The sequence below is a fragment of the Zychaea mexicana genome, assembly GCF_025766255.1.
Source record: "Zychaea mexicana strain RSA 1403 chromosome Unknown BDB00scaffold_13, whole genome shotgun sequence".
In the NCBI taxonomy this organism is placed as follows: Eukaryota; Fungi; Mucoromycota; class Mucoromycetes; order Mucorales; family Lichtheimiaceae; genus Zychaea; species Zychaea mexicana.
Genome location: NW_026516676.1, coordinates 184106 through 202096, shown reverse-complemented (window position 1 = coordinate 202096; position 17991 = coordinate 184106). Strand labels below are relative to the sequence as shown.

Genomic DNA, 17991 nt, shown 5'->3' with positions numbered 1-17991 from the left:
CTACCTTACGCCTTCGTCGCCCATGCCTACAAAACAAGCACCACCACCTACCCACACACTCACTCACTTACCTTCAACCACCTACCTTACGCCTTCGTCGCCCATGCCTACAAAACAAGCACCACCACCTACCCACACACCCACACACTTACCTTCAACCACCTACCTTACGCCTTCGTCGCCCATGCCTACAAAACAAGCACCACCCACCCACACACACACCCACACACTTACCTTCAATCACTTACCTTACGCCTTCGTCGCCCATGCCTACAAAACAAGCACCACCCACCCACCCACACACTCACTCACTTACCTTCAATCACCTACCTTACGCCTTCGTCGCCCATGCCTACAAAACAAGCACCACCCACCCACCCACACACTCACTCACTTACCTTCAATCACTTACCTTACGCCTTCGTCGCCCATGCCTACAAAACAAGCACCACCACCTACCCACACACCCACACACTTACCTTCAATCACTTACCTTACGCCTACGTCGCCCATGCCTACAAAACAAGCACCACCACCTACCCACACACCCACACACTTACCTTCAACCACCTACCTTACGCCTTCGTCGCCCATGCCTACAAAACAAGCACCACCACCTACCCACACACCCACACACTTACCTTCAACCACCTACCTTACGCCTTCGTCGCCCATGCCTACAAAACAAGCACCACCACCTACCCACACACCCACACACTTACCTTCAACCACCTACCTTACGCCTTCGTCGCCCATGCCTACAAAACAAGCACCACCACCTACCCACACACCCACACACTTACCTTCAACCACCTACCTTACGCCTTCGTCGCCCATGCCTACAAAACAAGCACCACCACCTACCCACACACCCACACACTTACCTTCAACCACCTACCTTACGCCTTCGTCGCCCATGCCTACAAAACAAGCACCACCACCTACCCACACACCCACACACTTACCTTCAACCACCTACCTTACGCCTTCGTCGCCCATGCCTACAAAACAAGCACCACCCACCCACCCACACACCCACACACTTACCTTCAATCACTTACCTTACGCCTTCGTCGCCCATGCCTACAAAACAAGCACCACCCACCCACACACTTACCTTCAATCACTTACCTTACGCCTACGTCGCCCATGCCTACAAAACAAGCACCACCCACCCACCCACACACTCACTCACCCACGACCTACAAAACCCGCGTTAGCCCCCACTCCCTCCCCACATATCCACAGAAAAAAGAAAGGGACTTACCATACGTGATCGTGAAAAAGTGAAAAAGCGAGGAAGCAACACGCTGCGGAAAATGGGTGTCTTTTTATAGGCAAAAGTTCATTTCCAAAAAGAACGCTGGCCTGGACCCCTACGGGTTCCAGGGTCTGCGTACAAAAAACCAAAACTGGCAAAGATAAGCTCCGTGCTCAACAAAGCGCAGAACAATGACAGACGACAGTAACACGATCACAACGCGCTTTATCACACTTTGGTACCGTTTTTCATCTTTTTCATTTTCATTTTTTCTTTTACTTTCTGTGTTCGCGTAGTTCAGTTCGCGAAAATGATGGAAAGGAAAGAAATTTGTTGGGAGGGCATGCACACCAGCAACAACGGCGCTTAAGGCAAGCTGTTCTAGGCCGAGAGAACCGGTTTAATGGTATCATATGTTTCGCTTGCCACGCCCCTTTCAACCCCTTGATTAACCGAGAACAAGGTCGGCACAACTTTCATGTGCTCAAAAGCAAGGCTAAGATTATGCATGCTTGACTCTCGTACGAGCCGACCATCCTCATTTTTGTTTTTTTCCCACATACATCATACATCACCCACACATACGCCGACCACGTCTGATTGACTTTGAATCGCTACTGCTGAGGGAGGCGGTTGATAAAACGAGCAAACCGAACAACAGTATCAACCTGAAGAAGCAGCCTGTTTGGATAATAGTAGCTCTAGGATGACGCGCATACTATGCTGAAAACAGCCATGCTGCTCTATAATCTGGCTTTGACAATTTATTTTAAGCTGCCCACATCCATCATTGCGGGCTTGGAGGATCGGCAACCGATAATTGCCGTGGGCATATACTCGTATAAGAGAGCGGTTTTTATTTTCGTTACACACGCCACCACAATGGCCGAGACTTTCTACAATGTCTCACTGATCCCATGAAGACGCTGGCTGCGGCGTTCAGCACATGTTTACTCCAAACAAAACCCAAACAAACAATTTATTGTTCAATATAAACAACATCGACCCGAACCCTGTACAGAGACCCTTTGATCATTGGCCTGACCTTTGCGCTATCCCAATCTAATACACGCCCAGTCATCCTGCTGATAAGATATTAACCAACTTGCATAACACTATCCGCTATCTCCCCCATCCCCCATCCCCTTCTTTCCTGATACTTTTCCTTTTTTGGATTATAATTCACCAATATAACTAGTAACAAGACAACCATTCCAAGTGCATCATCAGCCGTAAATAATCTTCAAGAGCTCACAAACGACGTCATATCACGTCAGCCCATTCGGGTTATAGCCGTTTATTGCTCTACAGATGTTGTTTACATGAACTGGATCATTCGAGTATAATGTTTCCGTGCTTTATGGTGGATACTGTCTAGTCCCTTTGAAACCTTTGACCGGTCTTTCTTTTCCATCCACAAATCAATAGCTTATGTCTGGCAAAAGAAAGGATCTTTCCAATCAATCGGCATCAATACAAGCAAGAAAACAACGCGCCATATCGAGCGATATTTAATGCAAGTTACTTATTCCCCCCCCAAAGTGGAGGGAAGCAGGCACAGAATAAAGGGACTTGAGAGAAAAAAGAAGTGCAGCAGTATATGTTTCGTCAGTGAACAAAAAAAAAGCATTGTAACTACGTGGTGTGCCGTTCATCTTGAGACAAGGTAATTATAACAGTGCATCTGTAAATCGTAAAGATCATTAAGAATGGGGAGCGGTAGCAAAATAACACAGGGAGAGCAAAAGCGCGACTTTATTTTCTTACTATTACGAGTTTGCATCTGCACTTTTATACTAACGGTAACTGTCAAAACCTGCTCAACTCAATTCTAATAGACACAATTATAACAGCGGCTCGAAATGAAGTTGGATTCTACGCGTGATGGATATCAGCGACGATGTATGCGTGAAATTGGCTCGGATCATCGGCAATGTGGATGCAGATATCGAGCTTCTGGTACTCGGAAAAAACATGTGCCCCCTTGGACGATCTTTGGTGCCCATGCTGGAGGTAGGAGCGATTTTGATGTCTATCGCTTTAAATAATTCTACATTTAAGCTGATATTTGTGAATAGAAAGAAGCAGATTCTATCATTGCTTATGGTTTTGAAGCCATTAAGCGTCTTAGAACCGCAATTGAAAGGCTGGAAAACGCGTTTGAACCGGAGAAGCTTGGTGAAAAGGCTTTGCTTAAGCTTAAAATGAAAGATGCCGAATTTTGTCTATATGAACAGCGCTATCAGCTGCGTCATATACGATTGGCATCTCAGTAGCGTAAAGTCATTATCGATTAGTAGTTCGTGAAAGCCTGTGCCAAAACTGAACAATTTTTATAGGATGCGCCGCTTGCCGCTCGTTGCCATTAAAAACAAGCAAACTATTGGAGAATGTGAGCTTTTCACCAAGTACTTTGATCCCATCTTGGCATCGCTATTCTCTGATCCTGACAGAAAAGTGCTCCTTCGCTGGTCCAACGTCATGTCTGATGAAAATGACAAGATCCGCCCTGACGCCACAATTTCCAAGCTACGGCAGCGCGACTTTGGGCCCAGTCTTGGATATGGAGAGGTCAAAGTTGCACGTCCCACCATCGATAACCACGCGCTATGCCACGATCTTATGCGTTTGGCAACTCTAGCAAGGGATACCATTGATACCAATGCATTGGAAGCCGCTCTGACCTTCCAGGTGCATGGTTTTCATATCACTTTTTTTCTGACGCGCCTCCGCCACGATGGAATCAATGTGATGCAAGAAGTTGCGCAGCTTACATTTCCCCGGTTTTTAGAAGAGCTAGCAACATTTGTGTCCTTGAAAAATATGCGCACATTGATGACCCACCTTCTGGCGTTTGTGTCAACCTGTCCGTGCCGCTTCTTCGTGGCAAGAAAAACGGCGCCCCACTCATCCCTCCATTTATTCTTTGATTGATTCAACCAAAAATTGCCACCGCTTCTGCGCCCTGCGCTTTGAATAAATGCATCCATTCATATATATCTCCACATACTGCTGCCATCAATTCATTTCGTGTGAAGAATCCGAGCTTAATTGTTCAGATAAAATAAGAAAAAGTGAAAAAATCAAATTTGTAACTTTCTAGATATGACCAGGTTGTAGGTTGTGAATTGATTGCATTATAAATATTTTTATACTGAGTTGCTATAGCAGGAGTGTCAGCGCTTGTAGTCTATGTGGTTATCCGAGTTTAGATTTATTCTATATCGCATTGATTCACAACGTAAAGTGTCTCATAAGCTGACTTGGGTTCAAGTACCTCACATCGATGAGTTCACCAACATTCATGCCTGAACCATGAAGACATTAATTATAGTGTGAAGTCTTTAATGTAATAAGGGACGATATCTGTGGGACACAATATCGTGTCAATGATGACCTGAGTTTTCAAAAGAAACGAGTGAGTCATTGCGCTACGTGCCACATATATTTGAATATGGTGGCACTCCAAAAACCCTCGCGATCAAAATTTCTAGTGTAGTTCGTATTTGATTACAAGGATCCGTGTATTTTGAGCATCAATCCGTAGATTAAGAACTTGTAAGGCATAGTCTTTAGCGATACTCGAGCTTAAATCGGGTCACACTGCAAGTTTGAGAATAGCTCACTATGAACGTCACTGTATAACTGTTTGGGATGTTCTTATTATTACTTTATATGTTCAAGTTGGTCAATGAAATAAAATAGTTGATTTTTTGGAGCGTTGCATGGAACGCCTTCTCTTTTCCGAACATGAGATAACATACGCTCCAGATTTTATATTTTCGAAGTCATTGAAGGTTATTAAATGGATTCTATTGGATTTGAAGTCATTGAAGGGTATCGCATGTATTCTTCATTTCGACATTTAACCCAGCACTTGTAAAAATGCACAACGAAGCCTCTGAAATGACTTTTCTCCATCCTGTTGTTACAGGCCTCTGTGATTCTTTTTTGACAACGTATCTTCGTGCAAAAACCTGTGACGTTTAACCTTACTCTTTGCTACTGCTCAAAATTGTTCTATAGGGTTAAGCTCAGGAGAGTATATAGAAGATACACACATTATAACCTCGATACTCATGATACTTTTTTCTGTTTTCATGCATGTGAAGGGGGTGCATTATCCATGACTATGAAGTGACCTTTCATATATGAAAGCTTGTCCATTTCATCGGGAGTCATTCTCTAAAAAACTAATGTAGTGGCCTGTTACAATCCCCAAATTCTATAGCCATTAGTTTTTCTCTTCTTAGCAGGTCTTGGTTTCTATACACCAGCTATTATCAAGCCTTCAGCACAAATAGCGCCCAATATATAGACGTTGTGTTTGCTCTCGTAGTAGGTGTGCTAACAATAGCACGAGTACCTTATTGAAAGATGCACGAGAATTGCTTCATGTTTACGTCAAACGCTGACTCTCCAAGAAACACACAGTTTATCAGGAAGTTCATATCTGTATTTTCCCATCTACAAACCCATTTGTACCGTTCTCCAATCTTTGCTTGACTGTTTCTTTCAATGAAATGGAAATCTGCTTTTTTCAGCGAAAGATTGCATTCTTTTTTCATAAAGTTATAAACAGTGCTGCGTGAAACTTTGTGACCATGAAACCGTTTCAACAATTGTTCGGTCACTTCAACAACAGCAGCAGAGGAATTGACAATAGATCTTCTATGCTCTTTGGTTAGAATACACCTCCGACCTACTCTGTTAAACTGTCAAAGATGTTGTCAGGGCACATACTATACTGTTGAACCAATCTTTGCGTTGTTCGAATGTGTATACCCAACTGCTTCGCTGCAGTCGATGTACTCATATACTTTTCGATCTTTAAATCGAAAAATCTGGCCTTATCCTGAACTGTATAGCGAACGTAATCTTTTTTTGGTTTTGTCTCTTTCATAAAGATGTCTTCGTCTCTCGACTTTTTTAACATTGGCAAGTACGAGAACTGTAACGGTGCATACCGTTACGACGATATCCAACCTGCATGGTTGACGATCGACAACGCATGATTCAGACGATAGGATGACTTGCGGTCAACCGCATGGTTGATTATGAAGTAATAGGCGTGGATTGTCTAGATAGAAGTTATGATGTAGATCAATACTTAGACGATAGCTAGCCCCCTAGTACTCGACGTATATATAAAGACGGGATCCTGAGTTATATGAATCCCCATCGTTTAATCGTTTGATATATCCGAGTCTCACCTTATTCATTGATCCACACTGTCTACCCATTCACGTTCCCGATTGTAAGTATCTCGGTCGACACTGTTACAAGAACACCCACCAGATGTTGTACTTTATAAAATTATCAGTGTGAGTGGCAATAGTTTCAACAATAAACTCATTCTGATCAACAATGTAGTCCATGGGCAGAACCACCATTCCCATCAACTACACTTCCATGCCCATCTTCATATATAAACTCTCTCTCTCTCTCTTTATATTTTTCTCGTGCCAAGAACGACATAATTTTCTAAGCAAGCGACTTGGTTTCTAAAGATACGACTTCCATTTCTGAAAATGCGAAATTGTCTTTGATTGGTCAACGACATTGGCTGCGACAATGCTTCGTGGAAGCACTGTATAGTATGTTGTCTCTCATACTTGAGCACACGGATTGATGCAGTTGCCAGTCTCTTCAGCGTTGATATTGATTTAAAGCTTTTTGATTTGGTCTCTGACAAAAATAACACTACTCTTTTATACGCTAAATTTCCGTTGTTTTTCTCAGCATTACGTTGGGGTGATGTTACCTGTGTTTCTACGTTTACGTACATGAAAAGATGCCAAAGTAATTATGTGTTCAGTGTTTGGTAGTATTTAACGAGAATGGTCATAATCTTTTTGTCACTTCAACTTTCTCTGCAATGGCAGCTATCTCGTCACCCAACCGTCGCCGTTTCTCTGACTTCTATTGTAAGTCGTTCTCGAATTTTAACCTTCTACAAGCGACTTGAATCATACTAAATTGACAGAGAGCATTACTAGTTTTATTAGAAATTTACCCTTTCCAGCTGTAGGCAGCAGTGTGAGGTGGTAATGTTGGCAGTGCTGTCGCGGAGCCAGCAAAGTTTAGAGCTTGCTGGCTGCAAATAACATCATCGCCAAGTGCCGGATAGAGACTTTGATGCTTGGCGCGCCAAACAGTGACCGGTGGCGACCACGTTTTGTGTTGCAGGAAAAATCAAAACCGATTAACGTGAGTATTAAAGAGGAAATAACAGCAGCAAGTCAGGACATGTTAGCTGTGTTAGAATGAAAAGTAGCTATCGGCCTTCAAAGTTGGCCACTTTGACCTGATTTAAAGCGAGGGTTGACCTTCATTCATGTACAATCCCTACTACTATCGCGATAACCGCTATTACTCTACATTGTGTATATCACTATTCTTTTTTCCGGCGTTATCGCTTGTTTCTTTATAGTTTTTTGCGTTACTAATTCTTTATCTAGATGCTGATGCTCCTTTTCAAAGCTCTTTAACGCTCTCCTAACATATAAGTGAGAAAGAAAAAGATCTATGTGGCTATCCTCTATTTATATCAATAGCACAAACTCCTTAAACCCCATACATAGTGTCTGGCCACCGATTGAGAATACTGTCTCAACAACAGATATAGTCTTTTACATCACTTTTGAGATCCATTTGGAGGAAGAAGAGCAGCATCAGCAACTACGACAGCCGCGTATCCATGACGCCAACACATTAGCGCGTTCTCAATCTTTTCAAATTGATATACCTTCCAATCGTCAGCCTACATGTACTCATCGGGTTGTCAGCAATAGCGTATTTCTCTAGTAACGGTCGAGAACTTACCTTTCAGACGAAAAGGCAATTAAAGAATTTCACTTGCTTAACCGGATATTTAATTCATTCATTGTTCTATCTGGACTACCATTATTTTACAAAGAAAGATGAATATACATACTATTGTAGTTTTTACAGCACATGTACTCACACTGTCTGCAATCATGCACTACTATGCAAGTAATTTATATTAGTGTATGTGGAAGGACACGAATGTTTCTCCTGTTGTTGTCAAGAATGCGTGAAGCATGCTTTGGTTTAATCCCTTTAAAAAGCCTCAATCGTCAGTAGCACACACCTTTGATAGCGCTTTTCCTTTCTCCTTGATGGTGAATAAGCAGAACGTAAGACCCGCTCTAGAGCTTCTTTTAGTTTTTTTATATTCATAACGCAGACCTTGTATGTACAGCATCAATCGCAGTGATTCGTGTATATATAAAGCAACTGCTACTACTGTTGCAGTCTATACTTTGAGCCCGGTACATCCTGGATACCGATGGGCGTTTTTGAGGGGAGTGGAAATTGGTTATCTTCCATACGTATTGGCTTAAACCATACCCAGCTCCCTTTTTTTGCGAATGCTCTTAGCATCATCATCATCAAAGGACACATCACTCCCGTTTCGGCGCGTGAAGTGGAACCAATAAGATGATGTTTTTACCGTGGATCCAGTTGAGTCGTCGTGGCTGCTATACTGGTGTCAGGTTCTCTATGCATGACCTGATGAGGAAACAGTTTCCTCGACTGGAGACGGATATTATGTCATTATATGCACCCTCTCTTTCATCTTTCAAAAAACTTAACAGTCGATTTTGCCTAACAGGCAAACCCCTCATTATTTTGAGTACGCTTTCTTCGCATGGCAGCTGAAGTTCGTGGGAAGAGCACGTATCATCAAGTAATGCCAACGTTTAACAGTAGTAGTAGTAATGGTAATAAACAACGCCCTTAACTATTTTGGGTGATCTACTTGCGTGATTCGTTCAGTAGGGGAACATGTGACTTTGATACTGCGTCATGGATAGAAACTATTATTTTGTTGTTGTTGTTGTTGTTGTTGTTATTCTCGCGCCGGAAATGGCTTGAAAATGTTGCCACTTGGTTCAATGCTTGTAAGCATGAAGGCATTAGCATTCTTCCAGAGAGAACCGCGAATGAGAATAGCAGTTGCCGCTCGTAACGTATAATAAGGAATGTTGGCTACTTGTTTAATTGTAGTCTGGAAACCAACGAGTTAAAGTAATAAAGACCGCTACCCTTTTCTTTGTCACACGAATATAAAAAGGTGAAAAGGAAAGATTCACGATGACGCTATTTACCTTTTCTTTCGGGGGGCCGGGAAGGGGGGTGGTGGTGGTGGTGGGCAGCAGCAGCACCATCCGCCTTGTTGTTGGCGGGGAGAAAAAGAAGGGATAAACCTACAGCTTTTCTTGTTTCCTCTTTCTTGTTTTCCTTTTTTCTCTTTTCTTTTTTTTATTGTCCTGCCCACACACCCGCCGTAGTCCATTCACGCTGCTTGTTAGTCTACCACACATACAACACACACACACACACACACTTGCATTTCTTCTTTTCTTTTCTTCCACACTTACATTCACAGGCTAGCAACTCTGCTTCTATTGTTGTTCTTTTGACCCCAAGTTATGCGAGAACCAAATATATCGTACATGTCCCACAGCCGACCCGCTGTCTGCATTACTTCGGGTGTTTACGACAGGCGTGCGCTTGATTGCACAGCCACAGTCCCACTAATTAATTCACTGACGCATCTCGCCTATCTCACATCGACTTCGCCGCGCATCAGAGAAATCCTGGTGACTGACGGCGGATTAGAAAGACTTGTGCGGATTCTATCGACTTTTGACCTTCCGAACGATCGGCGTCATCTGTGGAAATGGTCGCTTGCGTTCCAATGCGTGGTGAACATTGGAGTAAGGGGCACAGAACGGATCAGAACTCGAGTTGTAGAAGCAGGTGCGATTCATATTGTGACACGAGTGTTGGAGAACTTTCTGCGGGCCGTAGACAAAGCCAGACAACAAAATCTTAGTCAAAACAAACGGGATCCGCAGCCTATCATTGTGCTGTCGCCCACGACATCTAGAGGATACAATGTCCTTCACCGATTACCACCGCCTGCCGATACGATTGGTAAGCATCAACAATGTGTCTTGTATTGTTTGCGTATGTGTGTGTGTGATACGGGGAGGACGGGGGGGGCTTAATTGCTGCGCGGGAGTTAGGGCGGGGAGTTGAGTGAGAGAGAAAGAGAGAGCGTGTGCGTGTGCGTGAGTAGGGGAAAGGGAGAGGAGATTGAAGACGTGTGTATTGTACATGTCGGGTATCGTGTGGGTGTAGATGTGTCCCATACGTGGGTGGGTGTGCGTGTGTATGCGTGCGTTCGTTCGTGTGCGTGTGCGTGTGTGTAATGCGTGTGTGTGAATGCGGTTATTGTAATTTTGGTGTTCCGACCAAACATACACGACACACCTCGTTGCATGCAACAAACACATAAAGCCACAATCCAAATCATCTGCAGACTTTTGGCTTCTTCCCCCCCCCACCCACCCACACTATCCCGACCATCAGCTGCCTTCTTTTTATTTTCTGTTCCGCTCACGTTTTTTGTGTGTATACTAGCTCACATGTTAACGATGCCACCATCGTCGGAATTACCGACGCCTCCACCAACAACAACAACAACCTCTTCTTCTTCTTTACCAGCATCTTCCAACAATAACAACAATAATCAATTTCGCATACCATCCGCATCTGCATCTCTCTCATATAACCATGACAACAGCAACAACAGCACTACCCCGCATGATACCACCCACGACCAAAATATAGTTAACAACAGCAATGATGGTCGAGTCCATCGCATTCGGCTTTCATCGGCAGCCATGCATCGACGATCCACGTTTCCATACATCAAGATCGACTCTGCTCAGCGCAGACGCAATCGATTGATCAGAGTACCGACGAGTCCAGTATCAGAATGGCGCGATCCCAGAACGTCCAACATTGATAATCTCTTTTATCGCGAAGAAGACATTCTGTTATCGCTCCAGCTACTCGCCTACCTGTCAAAATACCCACACATCCGCAACGTTTTCCATTCAGCATACGAGATGAACGTCTTTTCGCTTGTTGAACGCTTTTGCCATTGGCTTCATGCGTCACCGGTCCAGTACTGGGCTGGCGTGATCATGCGCAACGCTTGCCGAAAGGATGAAACGCAGGGCGGAATTCGTCGGTGTGCCAATATGCATTGCGGCAAGTGGGAAAAGCAACAGCGCGAATTTGCGAAATGCCGAAGATGCCGCAAAGCGAAATATTGTAGCAAGGCTTGTCAAAGTCGGGCTTGGGCCGAAGGTCATCGTTGGTGGTGCGTCGAACGACCAGAGACGTCTGCAAGTGCAACGATAGCTGCAACAGCAGCTGCGACGGCTGTAACAACTCCAGCAACAGCAACTACAGCTGCTACTGCTACTACTACTGCTACTACTACCACAGCTACGACAGCAACCAATCATACAGTATCGTCGGTGGTGGCTACTGTTGATGCTGCAACAAACACACCCGCGCCTGCAACGATTCAGGATACCATCGGTGCAAACCCCCTTGCTGAAACAGGTGCGGCTGATCACCAGCGACAACAGCAACATCACCATCATCATCATCACCACCATCACCACCACCACCACCACCAGCAACAACAGCAACAACAACAACAGCAGCCACAACCACAACCACAGCAGCAATCGCCCGCCATGATGAACACCACATCCGGCGTAGTTACCGAGGACGATACAGTGCAGACAATGGTGGACGCTGCTACACGAACCATACTGTAATATCTCCTTCTCATCTCGTATCGTTCCAACATAATATATATATATATATATGTCTTCCGTGTAATTCATTTTATGGCTTTCTCTTCACCCTATTTCTCTCTTTTTGCTCGTTTTCATATGCGTATTAAATACTCCACACAATCACTTCCACATACATACACATTTTCTCTATTTAATAACTCTCTCTTTCCCAGCATTGTTACTATGTATTTTGTTTCTTCCTGACCTGCTTTTCTTCTGCCACCCACTCCACACATAACAATCGTATAACCGACAAGAGCAGATACCTCGCTAATTAAAAAATGCTATTTCGATTGAATTTGGTTATCTGGAGGGAACAGGTATGGGCTGACGCGTGTATTGTATACTGGTTCTCGTCCAGCTTATTTGAACGATCATCCCATGTAGACGCATGATCGGCAACGTACTATATATATTTCTTAAGAGTTAGCTATATCGCCATCCCTTTTATATATAACAACTAGCAACTTATTCTAGCTCACGCACTTGAGCTAGACATTACAACTGTAGAGAGGCCAATCATATGGCTATTTATTGCGCTGAGGTATATATAACTATGCTAGAACAAACCGTGTACTCGCTCTATTGTCAATTTGTTGTAGTGCACCTATCAATTCCCAACTACCCGCAATGTTAAGCGCAGGCACAGAATATAGTTAATTAACTGCCATTTCCGCCAATAGTAGCAGCAGGCGGACTCTCTTTTACTCTTTGCGAAAACCTAACACGACCATGGCAGCGAAGCCGTTGCCGAACTTACCAGACACGTCTCCTTCTTCACCAGCGCTCATGCTCACACCACGCGATGAACTGGCCCGGACGCTTTCGCCCTTAGTCGCCATCGCTGCCAGTCAAGATGCTGAAGAATTATGTCAAAGCAATCATATCCCTTCCTTTGCCGACTTTATGAAACCATTCGGTGACCACATTGACGGCCGAGGTATTATTACACTATCAACAACACTGTAACCACCGTACTTGTATAAGTGCAATATTATTAAAACTTTCCGATCCAATTTTTCTTTTTAAAATGGCAACACACAGTTTCGCCGCGCGATTGGCAAGGTATACCGATTGCTGTCGATAACTTTAACATTCGATTTCGGCAACTCGACAAGCTCGGTGAACCTAATCACCAGGCTGTTTTCAGCGTGGTTGACGATTACGTACGTGCGCGGCATCCACAACAGTTTTACGAAATAAGAAACCAAGCCGACGTGAACGATGCCTATCTCGACAGTAAGCGGGTCTTTGTGGTATTTCATGCTATATGAGGGGTGGGGTGGAAGGAGAATGCTTAATTTTGTGCTTTTCTATATAGCTTCGCTGGATGATAGTATGCCATGGTACGCGGATTTCAGGCGCATGATGTTATCCCTTCGAGGCATTACAGAGCACGAGACGTTTGATCACCCAGTCGCTATCATGATTGTTATTTCGTCGACGAACCCTGATCCTATGGGAACCATTACACAGCTATACAACCCCAATATTCCGTCCTTTACAGTAGATCGCCCTTACGTGGATCCAAATATCTTACGATATTATGTCTTACTACATGATCCTCACACCGCGTCCGAGAGCCAGTAACGTATTCTTGCCAGAAAAAGAAAAAAGAAGTTAAAGCTCAAAGGAACACATTACTGATCGGCAAACTTATATAAATCATACACACGTATTAGAGCACAAGAAACGTTCGAGAAAATGCGCAAAACCTTGGGCCTGCATTGCCATTTACTCCGCATCAATTCCAAAGCACGTCCGCCTGAAACAGGACATTTACTAGACGACACCGACGTACCATCCGCTGAACACGACGCTGATCCAGCCATACGCGAAATATGGCAACATCAACTTACCGAGTCGTACACAATCGAATCTCGAATGCAAGCCTACGCTGCAGCCACTAATTCAGGCAGCGTTGGTGTCTCTTCTTCATCTTCAACAAATGGCCTGGATTCGCCTGCACTTTCAGGACACACACGTTCCAGTTCTGTTTCATCCAACGTCAGCAGTCTACAGGGCATTCCACCGCCTACCACGACGCTGCAAACAACGCCACTGGAAGTGGGCAACACGTCACTCGAGAACGAACAATTACAGCAAGAACAACAAAAGCAACATGAGCCCATTTTGGATGAAAGCACCGCGACTGTGACGAAACAGTATGGTCGCTATGTGACAGATGACGACGTGAATGCATGTAAAGGAATGGTCCGCGAATTCGTGATCCAAAGTATGATTCCGTTCATGGAGCGCAATATTCAGCATTGGAACGAGCAAGTGGCATCTGCTAGACGCGGACTGACGGGTCGTCTGTTTGGAGCCAGTCGTCGATTATTTGGCTCGTCGTCTCGAACTCAATCGACCCATTCGCTGCAAACAATTCCTGCTTCAGGACCGAACGTTCCTGCAGGGGTAACCCAAGTAACAATGTATGTGTGTGCGAGGGTAAACGAGATGTATACGAACTGAACCATTCCAATCAAATACCGTTCTTTTATCAAAGATACCCATACAGTGCACCTGAGGCTCAGATGCGAAAGCTGGCCGATTATGCATTTATGATCCGCGACTACAAGTTTGCGCACACCATTTACGATACTGTTCGTCGAGATTATGCAACAGATAAGGCATATAAGTACCACGCAGGCACCCAGGTACAATCTCTTTTATTATACAGACACGAAATGAAGGAGGCTCCTGTTTCTATTTATGCTGACATATTTAGTGTATCATTGAATTAAGGAAATGATTGGTATCTGCCTCTTGATGATGAATCAACACTTGCGCAGCAAAACAGACGTGGATCGTAATTTCGAACTCGCTGTACAACAATTTTTGGGTCGATGTCGATCGCCTTTCCAAGCAACGCGTACAACAGTCATGTACTACGAGTTACTGAAAGCACATAGAATGTGGAAAGAAGTGCCTACTGCGCTTGTCCGAATGACAGGGGAAGACTCGGATCTGAGATCCGCTTTGTTTCTCGAACAAGCAGCACATTGCTTTCTGCGGACGCCCAAGCCTATGGTACGCAAATACGGATTCCATGTGGTGATGGCTGCTCATCGATACGGCAAGGCGTTGCAACGAGAACATGCGCTGCGATGTTACAAACTGGCTTCCTTGATCTTTGAGGATCATACCTGGTCGATTGCCAAGAGCCATATTCAGTTTGCGTTGGGACGTCAGTCTTTTCATCTGGGCCAGCTTGAGGGAGCTGCCACATACTTTGCGAATGTGTTGGCAGATGCCAAGCAGACTCCTCAACAGCAAGCTGCGCACGTGCGGGAATTTATGTTTATCTATCGAGTAAGTTTGACCCCTTCCATCCCACCACATGATCCTCAATATGTTAATATGTTTTCTTCTCTTCATAGCAATATACAAACTTGTCTGGCATCGATCCGTTGGAAGAATCTTTACCTAATCTTAGGCTACCGGTGTTTAATGATCAGCATGTTCGAGTGAGCCTTTCAAATGCACAGGCAAACAATACAGATAATCAGGAAGATTGGGCAGCAATGGAACGCGAATTGCTAGAGCAGAACATTGCAAAGGGTTTCATTTATGGATCTAAAAAGGCACTGGCTCTACAACAGCAACATGATAACCGTGTTATTTGTGCAATCGGAGGTAAAAGACGAAAAGATGTAGTTATGTCTTTTCTACTTTATGAGATTAATCTAAAATCGCTATAGAGCCGACCATTGTTCATATCGAGGTATCCAATCCCTTACAAATTGCTATCCAACTGAACAATATTGTGCTGGGTTGCGAACACCGCGAATCGATCAAACCATTTAATGAGAAACGTGATCCTGAAGCAGAAGCTTACGACACAATGGTACACGGGACATCCATTGACAATTCTAATGACATGTACAGTTTCGGTCCGTATGAACTCCAGCAAATCAACGAAATCACGTTGGAACCAATGGAAAAGCGATGGGTAATTGAGCAGTTATCTCTGAGCAATATGTCTTAAAGCTTTGATCTTATAACGGTATCTGGCTCACTTAATATAATGTATATACTATGTTTAGATCAATCTTGCCATCATTCCACGTAAAGAAGGTTCTATCCTTGTCAAGGGTGTACATTACACATTAAACGGCCTCGTCCACCGATTCCACCCTATCGTTAAAAAAGGAAAACGTTTAAATGATACACTAGAAAACCGAAGATCGGTTGTCTACGGTCAAGATCATACACTAGACATTATGGTGACATCCCCGATGCCATTATTGGATCTACAATTCCATAATGTGCCTGAAACGATTTTGTCAGGCGAAGTGGTTCAGACAGTGCTGGAAATCAACAACAAGGGTAACAAAGGATTGACAGCATTACGGTTAAAGTCGAGTCACCCAAGCTTTATTTGTATTGGCAATCCAGAGGAAATGGACAAGCAAATCTATGGTAAGAACTCTCTGAGGGTAGAAATCTACATAGATGTAAAGAAAACAGCACGAAAGTAACAGGATTTATTTAGCAGGAGGGAATGACGGAAAAAGCGAGAAATTTGCTTTGGACAACAAATTGTATGATCCAAGCGTCGTGTCTGTGTCATTGCCAAAGAAAGAAGGAGGCAGTGATGTGGGTGTTGTCAATTCGGGACAGACAACGCTTGTACCACTATGGATTCGCGGCGATCGGATTGGCAAGCATACATTTAAATTCTTGTTCTCTTATCAGTCTGAGGTAAATGCACAAACAAGAGGTGATATAAGTTGGATCGTTTGATGTGTTAATAGATATTACATTGTCTTATCATTTCGTTTTTTTGCTGCATTTTGTAGGAGGATGATGCTGCCATTGCTCATCGCACCATGCGATACACGTTAAACGTCCAAGTGCTACCTTCCTTGAAAATCAATGCCTTTACCCGTCCGAGCGCCGCGACAGTGAACGAGTACATCCTCGGCATAGAAATCGAGAATCTGCAGACAGTGGCTGGATTCCAGCTTACTCAGCTTAATGCAGCAAGTCCTATATGGTCGATCGTCCCACTCAGCATATGTACCGATTCAAAGTAGGTGGCCTCTTTTCCAATGACAGCCGCTGCAAAATGACTCACCCAAGGGGAAACAATAAATAAAATTAGGCAAGACGTCGAAGCAAAGACGGCTATACCTCCTCGACAAACCACTTTCGCATACTACAAAGTTTCCAAACTACAAGACGTAAGCGAGGGGGCCAAGCCGGCAGCACTGAATATTACAAAACTGGTCTTTGTAAGTTTGTGTTTTCATCTATCTCTTCTCGACAACACGTACCCCTAGCAACAAAAACTCATCACCATAGCACCGCACTTTTAAAATCAACAGGGTGATGCCGTGATACCATTCGATACTGTTCCTCTCAAGGCGTTTGCGCTAAATTCAAGGATGCAATGGCGAAACGTAAACATCCAGACACACCATCCACAAGTACCTGCAGAGGAATACAACGAGCAGTTTGGAATGTATAGTCCCGGCGATGTGGATCTGACATTGTATTGGGATATACCAAATATGGAACGGCACGGAAACCATTATATTATAGGAATCAACCTCTCCAGCAGCACTCCTCCCCCACAACTTTCCCCTTCTCCTAATCCTACAAACTCTTCCTTATTATCGTTGCACACTCCCGTAGCAGCAGCACAGCCATCTAAAGCCTAATTCTATTAGTAAAAACTCGTATCATATATTATTTACATAGAGGGCAACAAAGCGACATGAGTTTTCCGAAAAACTATTTCAGGGCCCATTGTTTGGGCCCAAAAAGCTCGGGCTGATCGATCTAAACTAAGCTACGTAGACCTCTGGTTTCTAATGCGTTGTGTATGACACTTCTGCCTTACATAATACAAGCTTCACTTCCATCATATCAGTGATTTAGCTAGGGAGAAACGTAAGTATATTATAGGCCTTCGGTGGCGGCTTGGTTCTTGACATGGCATCCCATATCATCTGCACAAGTGTATGAGCAGATTCTGGTGGCACTTTTGCGTCACCAACATGTATACCATCGGGTCTTTTTAAAGTT

The 17991-nt window shown here is 44.0% G+C and overlaps 3 protein-coding genes across 3 annotated transcripts; all 3 read left to right on the top strand.

Moving 5' to 3' along the window:
- Window positions 1-3607: 3607 nt before the first annotated feature.
- Window positions 3608-4099, top strand: BDB00DRAFT_744001 (uncharacterized protein; the record flags this gene model as incomplete). The annotated part of the gene is made up of 1 exon (XM_053118505.1): window positions 3608-4099. A coding segment is annotated over one exon (492 nt), but the record flags the coding sequence as incomplete, so codon positions are not given.
- Window positions 4100-9505: 5406 nt separating this feature from the next.
- BDB00DRAFT_808089 (uncharacterized protein) lies at window positions 9506-12311 on the top strand. The gene is made up of 2 exons (XM_053122382.1): window positions 9506-10228; window positions 10718-12311. Exons 1-2 carry the CDS (start codon window positions 9721-9723, stop codon window positions 11932-11934), a joined length of 1725 nt encoding a protein of 574 aa, XP_052982891.1. The 5' UTR covers window positions 9506-9720; the 3' UTR covers window positions 11935-12311.
- Window positions 12312-13323: 1012 nt separating this feature from the next.
- BDB00DRAFT_757996 (ER-golgi trafficking TRAPP I complex 85 kDa subunit-domain-containing protein) lies at window positions 13324-17243 on the top strand (the record flags this gene model as incomplete). The annotated part of the gene is made up of 10 exons (XM_053119025.1): window positions 13324-13541; window positions 13638-14390; window positions 14465-14615; window positions 14704-15270; window positions 15339-15594; window positions 15660-15910; window positions 16005-16380; window positions 16457-16662; window positions 16761-16993; window positions 17066-17243. 10 exons carry the CDS (start codon window positions 13324-13326, stop codon window positions 17241-17243), a joined length of 3189 nt encoding a protein of 1062 aa, XP_052982890.1.
- Between the last annotated feature and the right edge of the window lie 748 nt (window positions 17244-17991).